General features: G+C 38.2%; 3 protein-coding genes across 3 annotated transcripts; 2 read left to right on the top strand and 1 right to left on the bottom strand.

Moving 5' to 3' along the window:
- Positions 1 to 225: 225 nt before the first annotated feature.
- Positions 226 to 6,517, bottom strand: LOC309698315 (retinol dehydrogenase 13). The gene is made up of 7 exons (XM_082520644.1): positions 6,258 to 6,517; positions 5,829 to 5,969; positions 3,652 to 3,843; positions 1,975 to 2,136; positions 1,783 to 1,899; positions 1,410 to 1,614; positions 226 to 1,210 (listed from the first exon to the last, which is right to left on the bottom strand). Exons 1-7 carry the CDS (start codon positions 6,331 to 6,333, stop codon positions 1,114 to 1,116), a joined length of 990 nt encoding a protein of 329 aa, XP_082376770.1. The 5' UTR covers positions 6,334 to 6,517; the 3' UTR covers positions 226 to 1,113.
- Positions 6,518 to 7,709: 1,192 nt separating this feature from the next.
- On the top strand, positions 7,710 to 10,344 carry tmed3 (transmembrane p24 trafficking protein 3). The gene is made up of 3 exons (XM_082540969.1): positions 7,710 to 7,995; positions 8,378 to 8,623; positions 9,510 to 10,344. Exons 1-3 carry the CDS (start codon positions 7,846 to 7,848, stop codon positions 9,741 to 9,743), a joined length of 630 nt encoding a protein of 209 aa, XP_082397095.1. The 5' UTR covers positions 7,710 to 7,845; the 3' UTR covers positions 9,744 to 10,344.
- A 110-nt stretch (positions 10,345 to 10,454) lies between these two features.
- LOC309711008 (isocitrate dehydrogenase [NADP], mitochondrial-like) lies at positions 10,455 to 16,018 on the top strand. Its single transcript, XM_082540954.1, has 11 exons — positions 10,455 to 12,365; positions 13,127 to 13,218; positions 13,352 to 13,517; positions 13,660 to 13,820; positions 13,916 to 14,059; positions 14,189 to 14,325; positions 14,639 to 14,790; positions 14,926 to 15,038; positions 15,141 to 15,238; positions 15,335 to 15,427; positions 15,537 to 16,018. The coding sequence occupies exons 1-11, from the start codon at positions 12,245 to 12,247 to the stop codon at positions 15,619 to 15,621; spliced, it is 1,362 nt and encodes a 453-aa protein (XP_082397080.1). The 5' UTR covers positions 10,455 to 12,244; the 3' UTR covers positions 15,622 to 16,018.
- The last annotated feature ends 1,131 nt before the right edge of the window (positions 16,019 to 17,149 follow it).

Here is a 17,149-nt window from a genome sequence, read left to right as displayed (position 1 = left end):
TCGTCTTTTAACTCTTAAAATCTATGAACGAGAGAGTCATTTATATCAGAATGGGGTCTTATTCGCTGTTTTCGTCATTGCCAAATGTGCTGATAAATGGCTGCGCAATTCTAGGTTTGTATGACCTACAAGCTTCAAATATTGCAGATACTTTACAGCCATAACTTCCCATAAATAAAAAAGAAAATGTATAAATGCATTGAAAGTGTTGAGTCATTGCACGTGTTGACACTTGTCGCCAGATTTATTGCCAAAAGATTTTAACAGCTGGTGGTTTCTTGCTTTACACTTATTTATGTTACCTTCAGTCTTTAAGTTAACTCTCAACTTAGAGAACAAAAAGTACACAACATCACAATTTTCTTGTAAATGCACACACACACACACACACACACACACACACACACACAGGAGGGCTCTCAGTGAGTTGACGAGTGTTTTGGACTTACAGTACTGGGTGTATCCAACTAGCTCTCTGCCCCTCAGGCATCTACTCTCTCTCTCTACACCTGGTAGACAACTCTCTCCTGTCAAGTAAAACAATCTTCCCACGGCTGCTAGCGCTTAAGGTCACTTCCTTTGGTTCAGCCCTGCTTCAACACATTCTACCTCTCGGTTTTCTTGTTTACCCAATAGAAAATCAACCACACCAAAAAAAATAAACAAAATCCTTTCACAATGTGTCAGTAATTGTTAAATGCCATGAATAAAAGCAAATGTTATATATGAGAACATGCTGTCAAAATAAGCCCAAATGGCAGAATAATAAGTAATTATCGCCTTGTTCTCATAATGATATAGCTGTAATGCACAGGTACACACTGGGGTACCTGTGTAAATGATAAAGTATGCAAAGTATACAGAGTATATATAAAATAAAGACTAAGCAACACCAATGATTTTAATAAGTGCATACTGAGTAGAGTAAATAGTGCAAAATCTGGTTCTGCAAACTCTATAAAATTTGAGCAGGAAAGAAATCTTATTGCACATCAAATTGTGTATTGTGATGTGCAAGGCTGTAAAGATTAGCACTTTATTTGCCCATATAAACAGGGTCGCTGAAATGCCAAAAAACAGCAGGGCTGATAAAGGGATGGCAGGCTGCTGTGCTTAAGACAGACCAACCATGGAAGCACTGAGGTCCCACAGCTTCTTGGCTGCAGCATCATTCAGGGCCTGTGGTGCTGGCTTTTTGGGAGCACAGTCGCTGTACGGTGGAATGAAGAAAAGAGATAAATCATGAAGAGTGTCATACAGTGTGGTTGCAAACTGCTTGTATTAAAAACCTTTTACTCTATTGTTGTTTATCTCAGCCTCTGTTAATATTAGAATAATTAATTGGTAGGATAAGAGCATTTCTTTTTCTACTGTGAGAACATCATTTTTCTCCAGTCAGATGTACTTGCCTGTAGTAGAGGCCACTGGAGTTTGCCAGGCTCTCGTCCACAGCACAGTAGATGGTGGTCTGGGCTCCTTCCCAGGGATTTTTGACCAACTTCATGAAGACCTTTGCTAGCATTATCTTCCACATAGGAAATGAATTAAATAGATGGCGGCCTAACTCTGTGCGGATGACCCCCGGATGAAGACTGTAGACGGTTACACCGCTGCCTAATGAGAGGTCCATCAGAAACAGGCGTGCGTCAAACACCGCACTAGTGTAAAAATCATGGTAACAATGCTCATTAACTCAAGATACAAAGATAGAAAACAAGAGGTAAAATGGTTATTTGTAACATACTGTATATTATACATGTGTCTGAACTCCTGTCACACTACCGTTCAGTCTTGTAGCCAGTTCTTTGCCAAAGAGAACGTTGGCCAGCTTGCTTTGTCGGTAGCTCTTCTGGGGGGTGTAGTCTTTATCAACGTTAATGTCATCAAAGTGTATCTGACCTGCAAGAAATTTATTTTAAACAGGTGTGACAAAGAAAAATCTTTGGTTGTTTGACTTTAGCACCAAGATTTTACCTCTCTCATGCGCCAGGCTGGAGACGATCACAATGCGACTTGGTGCTGACTTCTTCAGCAGGTCAAGGAGACAGTTGGTGAGAAGAAAATGTCCCAGGTGGTTGACGCCAAATTGCATTTCAAAGCCGTCTTCAGTCTTCCACTTAGGACACATCATAATACCTAAAAAAAAAAATTGAAAAAAAAATTGAAAAAACAAAACAAAACAAGAAAATTATAAAAAATAAAAACATACAAATAACTAATTTCTCAGTGTCTGTCAGTATCATTCAACCCCAAATAACTTATTCTACCCTCCTAAAAATCTGTATGAGGATCCCATAAAGATCAAGGTCAAATTTATTTATATAGCACATTTCAAACAGCCGATGCTGCACAAAGTGCTTAACAATATAAAAATGATGACAACATTTAACTTCTACTAACTGACTAAGGCAGTGGTTCCCAAACTTTTTTTGCTGGGCCCCCCTTTGTTTTACATGAAAAATGTTACCAACACATCCTCCAACCACACACACCCATATTTTGCTCCATTGCGGTTTATTTCACACCTCAAACATTTAGTAAACAATTAAGCAAATACAAGTAATCTGCAATAAATGACAGGTAGTAATGAAATAAACTACTAACTCTTTTACGCTACGTCCGCACCTACACGGGTATTTTTGAAAACGCAGCTGTTTCGTCCACACGTAAACGGCGTTTCAAATCACCGAAAGCTGAGATTTTTTAAAAACCTTTTTTTGCGTTTACGTGTGGACGAGGAATACAGAGTTCGTCACGCAACGTCAAAGGTATGTGCCTTTTTCACGTCACGCTGTGCGCCATGTTATTGTTTACATGAGATGAATTCCAGAATGGCAGATAGAGACAAAATACTGTTTCTGTTAATCTGACTATCTGCAGGTTTACACGCAGTTACTGTCCCTCCATTTACAAAGACAGAGGCGTCGCGGTGTGATTATTTTACTGTAGTTGTTTTTTTCCTGTGTAATAATATTCAACATTGCTATCAATACATTTTTCAAAAAATGCCTCTCTGTGCAAAATAGGTTTAAAAACATAAACAGCTGTAGGATACTGTTTGTCCGTGATTTGAACCGGGGGGACAAATCGTGGCAGGATCAGCCTGATATTATTTGTATCCCACTGTAACTTTACTGTATAAAGAGCTAACGTCTACAAAATGTCAGGAGTAGTTAGTCATTACAACAAGTGTTTGTGAACTAAAAATCAAGAATGTGGGATACTGTTTGTCCGTGATTTGAAGAGCCCAGCGCTGCTCCCGACGAAGGGAAAACCAGTTCTGCAGGGGAGACCTACCTCGACACTTGTGCAGGTGAAACCAAAGGGCAGATACGCTTCACCAGATTTTCTAGCCTTTGGCTTAGAATGAAGTTGGTTTAGAAACATATTCAGCTATGCTTCATCTCCTGCTTTGCTTTTCTGTGGGCGCCCCATGATAGCAGTGACCAAGCATTTTATTTTTTTCCTTTTCATACCACGCCCCCCCTGCCATGGCTCTGCGCGCCCCCTAGGGGGCGGGCCCCACACTTTGGGAAGGTCTGGACTAAGGTAAGGCAAGGCAAGTTTATTTATGTAGCACATTTCAACAGCAAGGTGATTTAAAGTGCTTTACAGAGACATTAAAAAAACCAGGTAGAACTGCTGCAATACCTGCATTGTTAATGAGGATGTCTAAGCGCTCCTCATTCTTTTCCACATCTTTGGCTAAGTCTCTGACAGACTGTAGTGAGGCCAGATCAAGCTTCTTTACCACCACATTGCCATTCCCACTCTTCTGACGGATCTCATCTGCTGCAATACGGGCTTTAGTCATGTCCCTGCAGGCCAGGATCACTCTGGCCCCTTGGAGAAAAAGAAAAAACATACAAAAGCAACTCATGTTTACATGTAAACACCAGAGGATGTGCAACCAAAGTACTAGTTGAGGTTACAGATTTATTTTTACCTACTGTCATTGATACTTATTTAATATTCTATCATTTCTTGGTTGTTACTGAATGGTTATTATATAATATTCTTCATTAAGTACCAAATGTCCAAAACAGGACTGTAGATATGGTTTCTTTTTACGCAACTATATAGAGATTTAATTAAATCATTTTTGGCAGTGCTTCATTTAATTTAAAAAAATGTAAAAAATAAAATAAAAATGTCAGCAAAACCCTTCTATTAATTTTAAGTTAAGTAACTCTTAGATTAGAGATTAGATTAGATAGAACTTTATTAATCCCTCGGGTGGGTTCCTCTGGGAAATTCGATTTCCAAAAGAGCACAGCACCGACAGAAGTTACAGAATATTTTTATATATATATATATATATATATATATATATATATATATATATATATATATATATATATATATATATATATATATATATATATATATATATATATATATATATATATATATATAAAATACACACACACACATATATAAATACAGAGACAATATAAATAAAATATACGAAGGGGATAAATAGAATAAATAGGAATAAAAATAAAAATACAAGTGAATTGCACATTTCAAGTATTAAGTCTATTGCACCGTTGACTATTTACAAAAGTATTGCACAAAAGGTATTGCACAGTGAGGTGAAGAGGCACTACAGCTTAGTTGTTCCCCCCTCCTTTGTCCTCCTGTTTCCCCTCCCTCTCCCCTCCAGGGAGGAGTTAAACAGTCTGATGGCATGTGGGACAAAGGAGTTTTTAAGTCTGTTAGTTCTTGTCTTTGGGAGAAGCAACCTGTCACTGAACAGACTCTTCTGGTTGTTAATGGCCATGTGCAGAGGATGTCTGGCATTGTCCATAATGTCCATCAGTTTCTTTAATGTCCTTTTCTCTGCCACTGTCACCAGAGTGTCCAGCTTCATGCCGACCACAGAGCTAGCCCTCCTGATCAGTTTCTCCAGCCTTAGGAGTCAATATCCAAATATAAGGGCAAACTCTTATTTTATATGGAGCGTTTTCGTGCATGAATGGCGTGTTTAAGGTAATGTCAAACTATATTAATCATATTTAAGTCTGGATTTTGACTAGGGCACTCTAAAACCTTATCTTTTTATTACTTTATTTTTTGAAGCCATTCAGAAGTAGACTTTCTGATGTGTTCTGCATCAATGCTCTGCTGTATAACCCAAGTGACCTTGAGCTTCAGGGACAGATTGATGGCCGGAAAGCAGAATTCATGGTTCCAGACGGCTGATATAAAAACCAAGGATTTCAAACTCATTTTACACCACGGGCCACATACATTCCACTTAAGTGGTTTAGACCAGTGAATCTCCTCTGTCTGACACTGTACAGATGTTTATCTGCATATTTAATCCTGGTGCTATTTTAATATGAGAAAAAGTAGCGCAATTATAACAGTGTGTCTTTTTTCTACACAATAGAAATCCAGCTTAAACTGAAATAAGTTGCGAAAATACAGAAAAACTTCTGGTAGCTCATTGTGCAGAAGGTTTTTGTTAAATAACAGAAAATTGTCTGTTTTCTTTGTTTTCTTACTGTGGACCCACTCTTAAAAAAAATAAAAATTCTAGAGCAGACTTTGAAAAATATGAACTTTTCTGTCATATAACTGTATATAAATTAATTCATTGTTCTAGTGTAGCATGACATCATAGGCTGTAAAACCTATGATGATGCAGTTTAGAGTTAAGGTTAAAATTTATGCCATCCTTCACCAAAGAAGTCAAACCAATTCTGGCCCTGAGGATTTGACACCCCTGACCTACACCCATGTACAGGACGTGAGACACAGCCTTTGCATATGTTTTTGTTTTTCTGTACTTTTCTTTAACAAACAAACATGGAGGGTCTTACCTCTCTGGGCCATGTCCAGGGCTGTCTCTTTCCCAATACCAGTGTTGGCTCCAGTGATGAGGACCGTTTTCCCTTCCAGCCTGGCCTTGCTCCGACACACTCCTCCTGCCATCCATCTGCGGAAGGCCAGCACGCCTACCCCTGACAAAAAAGATATTTATGCTATGAACAGGGTGTAAGAGAATGTTCCGAAGACTTTCCATTCGACCTTTTACTACCTTTTACTCTTATGTTTATTCTAAGCTAAATCAAGCAGCTACATACTGTTATATATTTCTACAATTTCACACCTACGAGCAACAGCAATAATCTGTCATGACAGAACAAAGTGCTTACCTGATCTCCTTTCATTACCGTATCAGAAATCCTACTAAATGTGCAAGTTAACAAAGCTTAAACAGTATGCATTTAATAAAGAATTAGGCTTACCCGCAACAAAGACAACCGTGAGGCAAGTTGCATGTCTCTCGGTGAAGTCCTTAACAGCCTCTGCGTAGTTTTGCATTGTTTAAGCAATTCTGGAACTTATATAAGAAGCTGAAATTTTAATATTGCTGCAGACTTGCAGTTAACGATCTGTTTTTGTGGAAGGAACTTTACGTCAGCTACCACAAACAACGGCGAAAACGACAAATACGTGTTTTCCCGTTTCGTATTTGTAACGATAAACTAGCCGGAAGTGGAGGGCGTGGTGGAACTTAAAGGAGATTTTTCAGAATAAGCTTCCGTTTAAATCAATCATTGGTTTAAATCAATGATTTAAATCAATGACTGTAGAAAACAGTCATTGGTTTAAATATGTGTATTTCCTTGCTGTCATGTACGACATACTTGTTTTTTTTTTGTTTGTTTGTTTGTTTTTGTTGGTTGTGTGTTATTTGGTTTTGGTTTGGGGTTTGTTTAAGCTTTCAAGTACAGTGAATATTTGTTTTGGCATTGTGGGGAAATGTATCTGGTAATATATATCAAAGATCAGACCATAGGAGTTCTGTGCAGCGTGCTTGTGTAATAGAATGCCACGCAAAACACACCCATCAAGAGACAATAGGGCGTAATGCGGCAGCTTGCTGACTCATGTACTAAAGAGTTTACTTAAAGCAGCCATTCAGCTTGTGCAGGCATGCTCTAAATGTCAGGTAAAATACATTTTTAAATATGCATTGCAAAGTAGAACCTTGGTTGTGTATTACTTTGTTATGATTTATTTTTGTTTGTTTGTTTGTAATGGTAGTAATAGTACTATTATGTGCTCAGGATACACCGTGTACTGAATTATGAGCATCTGTTTGCAGTGAGTTACTCCCACTATAGCACAAAGGTATAGAAATACTGCTTGCCTCGTCAGACATCTCTCACAGGGATTTTCAAATTAAAACACCATGTAAAACAGATTTATACAATTTTAATTAATAATTTGACGTAACACTGTCATTAGTAGAAACAGATGAAATTAAACTGGTAGTCATCTTAGAACCTTTGAACACTAGTGAATGATTTAACTACTGATTAAGTACATTTGTGCCATGAAAATATAATTTTACTAAAAACCTTTACTGGTGCAAGTAATAATATATAGTAATAATTTTGCATGCAAATTAATCTACTTTGGAACTCAAAATTCACTTGACTTCCCTTATTTATTAAAATTCGTTTGTCTGTTCGTTTCCAGCTTCTTTTGTTAATCCCGTGCCCTTATTTTGAAAGGGGGAAACCTGTTGTAATGCTCTGTTATTGGTTAAAATCTCTGTACAGCTGGTTAAGCGTATTTCTTCGCTTTGTGGGTCTAAACTTGTGTTAAAATATTTTAAATTGCGTTAAAAGCTTAAATTGGGTCTTGTCTGTCTTTATATTACGTTTGGAAGAAGTTGGATTTTTTTTTTTTTTCAAATAAAAAAACTAAACAACAGTGTCCCGGAAGTTCTTCATGCTCGCGCCACGTCAGAACTACAAACTGTTAACATCATTGTTGAATAGTGAAGAATAGTCTGTCTGCCTGCACCTTCTCTTTGTTGTCGCGATGTTGTATTTGTCACTCACCTGTTTGCTGCTGTTGTGTGGTGCATGTGTGGTGTCTGGGACTGAGATCACATTTGAACTGCCTGACAATGACAAGCAGTGTTTCTACGAGGAGCTGGAGAAAGACGTGAAGTTTGACATAGACTTTCAAGTAAGTTCCTCTGAGAGCTCCATCACGTCAGTGTGTGCACTTAGCAGATGCTGTCAGACTAATTTTTAGGCTGAAGTTTTTTTCTCCGGCTTCCAGAAATCAAGAACAAATTTATAATTGTCTATTAATCGTAAAATAGTGCAGAATGCATATTTTGATTTACTTAAATTTGGCTCCGTTTTTTTTCAATCAATTGAAAACATATGTTATCTCAGATTATTTTCCGTTTCAAGATAAAGACTTTTAAAGAGAAGCCCAATAATTCCCAGAGGAACAGCTGGCACACACACACACACAGCCACATCCAATAACTTCAATATATTTAACAGCGACGCAACGTTGCAACTTTCTTTCCTTCTATATATGTTTTATTTTCTCTTAGGTTATTTCAGGGGGCAACTATGATGTGGACTGCTTCGTCACAGATCCTCATGACAATGCCTTGTATAATGAGAAGAAGAAGCAGTATGACAGCTTCTCTCACACCACAACTATGAAGGGAGTCTACAAGGTTTGCTTCAGCAATGAATTCTCCACTTTTACACACAAAGTAGTGTATCTGGACTTCCGCCATGGGAATGAGGAACCCATTCTGGACAGCATGAAAAGAACCACAGCTCTGACTCAGGTCAGTAATGAACACGGTGCTTTCAGTGTGTCAGGTGCAGTTTGTTTGTTTGTTTTTAAGAACATGCTGGATTACTTGATAGCTAATTTATTACCTTATCACTGTTTAAACATTGCTGCCTTCAATTAGACAAGCATGCCTTGAGAAGACAGAACTGCAATGTCATATCACAGACGTTTGTATCATGATTTGAATCAGAAAAAACAGGATGTATTTTGACATGAAAAATGAGTACAGACATATCAGTTATGCTTAGTAAGGTGATAACAAGTAATCTAAAATTGGTATAGTATTTTTGCTGCTTTAAAGGTGTTTATATAATGTCCACAAGGTGGTGCAAGAGTTATTCACATTAAGCTCACAAGGAAATATTGTATTTAAATGCACTCTCCGTTCCTGGAATTACACAGATCACCCAAAAGAGGAAATGTCAACAGTTTGACAGCATTGCTGCTTCTCAAAACACAGAGTGTAACATCTGATAAGCCATACTTTATTTCTCAAAAGAGTTTGGAAATTCCTTTGATGCAACTTAAAACCAGCATTTGTTGTTAATCTCAAGAAATGTATCAAAAATAACCAAAATAAGTAGAATGGTATGTAGGTCAGTAGAATATAGTATGACATAACAGATATCTTAAATATAATAAAGTAAAATAAATATAAAATTATATATAAAATAAATAAAGAGGTTGAGTGTTTATTGTTAAGAGTTGTGACTGTGCATTTCATATCAGACTATAGGATAGCATAGTGTTACTACTCTTTAATTCAAGTACTGAGACCTCTAGGGTCAAATGTATAGTGAGTTTATGTGACTCTGATCTGTGCGATCCACCTTCTACTGTACATATTGATGAATTTCCATTAATCTTTCTGTTATCAGTTGGAGTCGTCTTGCGTCGCCATTCATGAGATCCTGAAGGTGGTGGCTGACTCGCAGACATGGTACAGGCTGAGAGAGGCGCAGGATCGCACAAAAGCAGAGCACCTGCTGGAGCGCGTCACCTACTGGTCCATCGGAGAAACCGTCCTGTTGTTTGTCATCGGCATCGGTCAAGTCATGATGCTTAAGAGCTTCTTCTCTGACAAGAAAGGCTCTGTGGCAGCTACCACTTAAACCAAGGTCTCAGTGTGCCATAAGAAACTCAAGTGGAAGCTTGCTAATGTGAACACATATTGTTAGTATTTTCATCAAAGCCAATGGTAAATGGATAGATCAAGGAGTTTTCACATTCCTGTCGGGCAAAACTTGAATTCAGGTTTTACACAAGTTGTTTTCATTCAACAACTTTCTACTGAAAAGAAACCCCACTCACGTCTGTGTTTAAAATGCAGTTGACATCTTTCAGCCTTTAGAGACTTTATTTTTATAGAGGTGGACGAGATGGCATGTTTATTTTGATCTGCCTATTAAGTAGCCTAGTTTCACTTATAAAAGCAGCTTTGTGGATTTCTGTCATCTGTAGTAGTATCACACATAAAAACCAAAGAGGAATTGTGTTTAAATTTGAGTTTTATTTGTTGTATAACATCTGTTATATGTATTGTTACCTTAATTTATGTGTGCAAAATCATTATGAGCTATGAGAGCTCCGTTTCTCTCATGTCTTGTCTGTTTCATACGGAGTGGCTTAGGCATTTGTTTTTTCCTCATGCCAACCAAGTTGAAGTTTACTGTTTTAATTTAAATACATATAACCTTATACATATACACGCAACTACTGTTTTTTTGTTTGTTTGTTGTTTTGGATTCTCATTTATATGTTTTACATTTTCTTCACTGGAAAGTCACCAAGTATCAACCAGATATCATTTTTTGCACAAATAGTTTCTTTGACATTTCAATTCGATTTGAAGACAAATTATTATTATTTTTTTTTTAAATACGGCTGTGTAGGTTCTCAGTCATCCAGGTCATGATAGTCTCAAGCACTTGAGTCGAAGGTAACTGGATGTCTTTTTTGGGTTCTTGTTTCTCACCTCTCATCTTAGAGGCTTCTTCAGTTCTGACCAGAGCATTTTCAGATGAGAGGTGAAACATCTTCATTAACCTGAAAGAGGGTTACTTTCAGCCAATTATGAGAGTAATCATGCCAGAAAGTTTTTAGACATTGTCATATTAAAGTTTGGCACCGAGTGTTGTGATATTTTTTCAAATCCAATGATACGCGATGTTATTTAATTTTAAAAATTTAGAGATTAAGGAAACTATAGATTGTACTTAAAGCTATTCTAACAGTCTTTAATACTTTAGGTCTCCATGTTTTCAAGAAGCTCCATTGGAAACTCTAATCCTAATGTCCTGCCACATTAAAAATGTATTTTGCTTATTGCAGCTTGACTTGAACATTTGACTTTCACTGTGCATAATGCTATATAGAAATGTGGCAAATTAAAGGAAAACCCAACACAAGGTGTCTCTGTAGGGTGTTTGGCTATAATGTCAAATCCCCTGTGTGCTCTTTGGCAGTAAATGTCCTGTGGAAGTTACTGCGAAAATAAGTCAGAAGACATAACATATGATTTACATAATTTTTCAAACTTATCAAATCAGTCAGTGAGCCCTCATACTCTTTTTATTGGGCAGCCGATGTTGGGGGGCAGTAACATCAGGAAAGAAGTGTTTAAGCATGTAATAAAGGTGATCACTGAGGACAATTATTTGCAGTGAATCCAAGTAGTTTGATTGTAGTTTGAAGTGGATTCAAACTCAGTAAAAAGTTGCCAGAGGCATTACAGAGACACTTGATCTCCCTGGGGTTTTTTTTTTAAAGTTTGTTAGTGATTACTTTAAAATTTAGGAGCATTTGTGGTATCAACAGTAGTCTAAGGAGCTTGGAAAAGAACAGTGTCTGGACTTCTTTAAGTTGTTTGAAGACGTTTCACCTCTCATCAGAGAAGCTTCTTCAGTTCTAAGGTCACATGCTGGAGAGTCCCAGAGTTAAGCCCTGTGGGAGTATCCCCCCAAGAGGGACAATGGACCCCCTAATGATCCTCTACCTAATCACAGACGCTTTTCTTTCCAAGCTCCTTAGACTACGATGACCTGGATGACTGAGAACCTTCACAGAGACATCAACAGTAGTTTGATAGTGAATAAATCTAAAAAACAGAGAAACCACTTCTTAGTATCTAGCAGATGAATTTTTAACCTGGAACAAATCTATATTATTTATCTTTTTATATTTACTATGTTTTGTTTTTTTTCTTCTATTTTTTCTAAGTTCTTTGTCATTATTATTCTTTAAAGAAGTTCTGCATTCAAAGAAATTAGAAGACAGATGTTTACACTGTACATTAGCTGTTTATGCGGATTACGTTGGGGCTTTTAATGTGGAAAACCCCCACATTACATACACATGGAGCGTGTATACTGCATTCTACTACTGTGTTTCAAATGAAATAGGAAGAAGAGTTGAAGTGAACTTGAACCTGTGCCGGCTCCACTGGCCAATCGGGGCGAAGCGGTCTTTCTCCAAGCTGACGTGGGTGGAAGTTATTAGCGCCGACGTCCAGCGTCATCAGTTTAGCGGGTTCTACAGGCCTTACGTCCATTCATTAGGAAGAAGCTATAGTCCCAGTGGACCAGTTGCTGACCCTAAGTAACCACTAGTATACATGGCGGGATACCTTAAAGCTCTGACTACGGTGTCGAGGAGTGCCGCCGCTGCGCTGTCGCAAAACCCCGCAGTGGTCTCACCGGCCGCCGTCTGCCATCACAGACTGCAACAGAGAAACTGTAAGTTTACCGTCGACAACACAATGACTCAGAATGAACTGCTCATAACATTAATGTGGTTACATTAGATGCACAGTGTGGCAGAGTCATAAGTTATAGCGAGTGACTGGAAATGATAGAAACAGGTGAGTCGTTGTTGCTGTTTGGCAAGTATCCATGGGTGAGTCATACATTGTAAGATTACACAAAAAGTGATTCAGAGGTGTTTCATTTTTACAAAATGACAAATAAATAAGGTAATAACATAAAGAAAAGCCAGTGTGGTCATGCTGAATAAAATCTAAAGAGTTTGTATTCTAACGTGAAAAGAATAAAAAGGAGAAATAATGTATGTAAGTAAGTTTGGTGCCAGCCTGCTTTGCTACTTTAGTCCACATGTTGTCAGGTACAAAAAGGGCTTGACAGGTAATAAATGATATCGGAGCACTCTTATAATCCGAAGGTCACTGCCTCAGTGAAACCCAGCTGCCAGGAATGTAAAAATGATATGCAGGTGTCTCAGATGATAAAAGTAAGCCTAGTCGGCTCAGAGATATTCAGAGCTCAATGGCTGGCTCCCCGAAAGTGACACGAATTGGAAGACTTGGAGTCAATTAAGAAGTATAATACAAAGCTGTGAATAAACTCCTAACATCGAAAACAATTTTACCTTTTATTTACACAAGTGTGCAAACTTAACCTTTCGTTTCCCCTGTCATTTTCAGACTCTTACGGCTTTAATACAACAGTAATGTAACTTTAATTTTTTTATTTTTTTTTAGATGCAACAAAACGTATCAAAGTGGACCAGCCAGTCGTGGAAATGGATGGTGATGAGATGACTCGCATCATATGGGAGTTCATTAAAGAGAAGGTAAATCAAACACTAGGTGACACTTGACGTGTCAAGGAATCAAAATGTTTCCTCGTAACTCTGCATGTATGCATTTTTGTGGTTTCTGTGCCAAATTATCCTCAGGCAATTTACACATTGACATCTTGCACAGCTCATCCTGCCCAATGTGGATGTTGAGCTGAAGTATTTCGACCTGGGTCTGCCCTACAGAGACCAGACGAATGACCAGGTCACCATAGATTCTGCTCTGGCGACTATGAAATACAACGTGGCTGTCAAATGTGCCACCATCACCCCTGATGAGGCCAGAGTTGAGGGTAAGTTAGACTCAGACTTGTTTTAACTTTGTACAGATCCATTAGAATTAGAGGCATTTGAGTGCATTTTAATTCTATTATATTTACACAAATTAATACCTTCTTGTGCTTATTATATGTGTTTATTATATTTTCTCCTCAGAGTTTAAACTAAAGAAGATGTGGAAGAGTCCCAACGGGACCATCAGGAACATCTTAGGCGGCACAGTTTTCCGTGAGCCAATCCTTTGCAAAAACATTCCCCGTCTTGTTCCTGGATGGACACAACCCATAACAATTGGCAGGCATGCTTTTGGAGATCAGGTAAACAAAAAACAACAAGACAAATGTGCATCTTCTCTTTCTGTCCAGACTTAAAGCAGTGCAGACTCACATACCAGTGTCTGACTGTCTTACAGTACAGGGCCACAGACTTTGTCATTAACCAGCCTGGCAAGTTTAAGATTGTTTTTACCCCAGCTGATGGAAGCACAAAGCAGGAGTGGGAGGTGTATGACTTCCCAGCAGGAGGTTGTGGGATGGGGATGTACAACACGGATGAGGTAATAGTAACTTTCTTTATAGGTTTGGTTACATGAGAAAGATAAGATACTTTGGGGTACTCTCCTTGTTTTTAATTTAATGTTCTATGATGCTATTGATCAAGCAAGTGCTATGTTTTCTTTGCTCAGTCCATCAGTGGATTTGCTCACAGCTGCTTCCAGTATGCCATCCAGAAGAAGTGGCCCCTATACATGAGCACCAAGAACACGATCCTCAAGGCCTACGATGGCCGCTTTAAAGACATCTTCCAGGACATCTTTGAGAAGTAAGATGTACATTAAAAAGAGAGCAGAGCAGAGGTATCTGAGAAAGCTACACCTGCTTTGGAGGTTCTTAATTTCATTGAAACCCCCATGTTTCAGCTTGTGCCATTCATCAGATTCATCATGGCCATAAGCTGAAATGTGCAGTACATGTCGCTGGGGTAACCAGCTGGGGTAAGACACACAGCAGTAGAGTATTAGACCTGGTGCTGTTTCTGATGCTAGAGGAAAACATTATTCACTGAGCCATCAAAATGTTTTATTATTGGTTGTTTAACATCTACAAAGCCACTGAATTTCTTTGTTTTCCTTTAGAAACTACAAGCCGCAGTTTGACAAGCTGAAGATCTGGTATGAGCACCGTCTCATTGACGACATGGTGGCCCAGGTCCTGAAGTCCTCTGGAGGATTTGTTTGGGCTTGCAAGAATTATGATGGAGATGTGCAGTCAGACATTCTGGCTCAGGGTAAGTAGACTACAGTTAGATAATGAGTATGTTTGCAGAGCTCCCAATGTTGCATTATTTGGACGTGATGTTCATGTTTTCGTGATTTCATGCTGATGTGATTTCCTTCTAATTCCATGTTTCTGTTTGTACCAGGCTTTGGTTCTCTGGGTCTCATGACATCAGTGCTTGTGTGTCCCGACGGTAAAACCATCGAGGCTGAGGCCGCACATGGCACTGTCACCAGGCACTACCGTGAACACCAGATAGTAAGGGCCACTGAATCAATCTGAAAAGACTCAGAGCTTTGACTATATGTTAGGTTATGGGTTACAGGGAGTTAAATGACCAATGCTAACATTGCTCTACAGGGAAAACCAACCAGTACCAACCCCATCGCAAGCATATTTGCTTGGACCAGAGGGCTGGAGCACAGAGGCAAACTGGATGAGAATCCTGATTTGATAAAGTACATATCTTATTAGTGTCATCTACTCATTTGACATATATTATATATTTATACAGTTTTATATCATTTTAACTGCTATTGCACTACAAATTCCAGGTTCTGCCAAACTTTGGAAAAAGTCTGCGTGGATACGGTGGAAAATGGTATAATGACCAAGGATCTTGCAGGTTGCATCCATGGCTTGGCCAAGTGAGATCACATTTTCATTTATAATTCATATTGTAGAATTTTTTTCTAATATTTAGACATAAATACACACTTTATGTCAACTAATCACTCTCTACCCTCTCCATTGTAGCTGCAAGCTAAATGAACACTATGTCAACACGACAGACTTCCTTGATGCCATAAAGACCAACCTCGATAAAGCTCTCGGTAACTGAATAACATTTAGAAGACAATATGAAGATTTTTGTTAATGTAGCAAAAAAAACCAGGCAAAAACTGTTTCTAGATTTGTATAAAATAACATTTTACCCTCTTGTTTGTATGAATCTTTGTATCCAGTTTTGAAGCTGCTCCGCAATACATGCCTTTATTTAAAATTTGTATATTTGTTTTGTTTGCCTTTTCCTATTGCCACATTTGTACAAATTAGTAAATTTTATAATTAATTATTAATGGTAATATTCATTTATTATGGACAGTTTAAAGATGTTTCAGGCTTTCTCATTAAATTAGAGCATACCTTCAGGGAATAGCAAAATTTGGATATCATTATGTTAACGTCACATTGTACTTAATCAGCATGACTATAAAAAGAAATTGTCATTTAATTACACTTCGTGTGTGCGGAGTTGCCTTTTTCATGTTCTTTTGTCAGGCCGGTGCTTTTATCCTGGGACAGAAAAAAAACACTTCTCAGCACAGACTGTACAGAATCATTTGAGGAAAAGCCACCACATGCATTTCTATTGCACATTTTAATTTCATGCACTTGCTCATGAGCTCCTGTCCAGCAGTGCATTCATGCGGTGCTGTATGCTCATTTTGTAGCCATCATATGCACCCCGCAGTGCATAATGCCGAGTAGTGTTGTACCAGCAGGGGGCCAAGCCTGATGGGAGTTTTGGCAAAGCTTTTAGCTGTGCTGGCAGCCACGGTGTATGACCAGCAGATGTCGACATGGTCACAGTCATCCAGTCGGTTGCTGTAACGTCTATGCATTATGTTGCTGCTTATTATGAATATTTCTTTAAGGAAAAGAAAACTGGGTTAACTGGTTCACTGTTCCAATCTTAAACTGATCCTTGGCTAAAGTGCACCTGCAGACTGCGTTTAGCGTTTGTTCCTGTTTGTAATACAGAATAATTGAGGTTTGCTGCAGTGGAAAATTCCATGTCCAATTTCATGTCAGGTAGACCGCCAATCACATTACCTGAATTAACCTCCCAGCCATGGTTGTCCTCCTTTGTGTTCACCATTGCTCTTTTCATCCTGTATAAGAATCTATATGTATCCCTAAGGAAGGAAATGATTTATCCCAGGCCTGGTTGTTCATCTAAAACTGCTAAATTTAAAGAAACATGAGCATTCAGACATATTCAAAAATATTTTTGGTATTTAAAGTGTTGTCAGACATTAACAGATCTAAACACTATTCAGAAAATATGGTAGATTCTTGCTCTTTCTACCCCAATTGTTACAAGGCAGAAAGAAAGAAAATGAACACAATTCTTGATTATTGACATTTAGATTAATCTCACTTCTCTTTAAAACTTCCCATTGAAAGTCTTAAAAAAAACAAAAAACCAAAACTTAACTTCATCGTCAACAATAAAAGAGCTATATCTCTGAGCAAAATGGATCAATCTTGCTCTTATGGAAGTTTAAAGCACCCATGAAGCAGCTGACCAGTCCATAAGCTCTACTGGGAGTTAAAGACCTCAGGTTTAACCCAAAATGTGCTCT

Source organism: Aulonocara stuartgranti (assembly GCF_965226115.1).
Source record: "Aulonocara stuartgranti genome assembly, chromosome: 1".
Classification (NCBI taxonomy): domain Eukaryota; kingdom Metazoa; phylum Chordata; class Actinopteri; order Cichliformes; family Cichlidae; genus Aulonocara; species Aulonocara stuartgranti.
The sequence above is the reverse complement of the archived record's forward strand: the minus strand, read 5'-3'. Positions and strand labels throughout refer to the sequence as shown.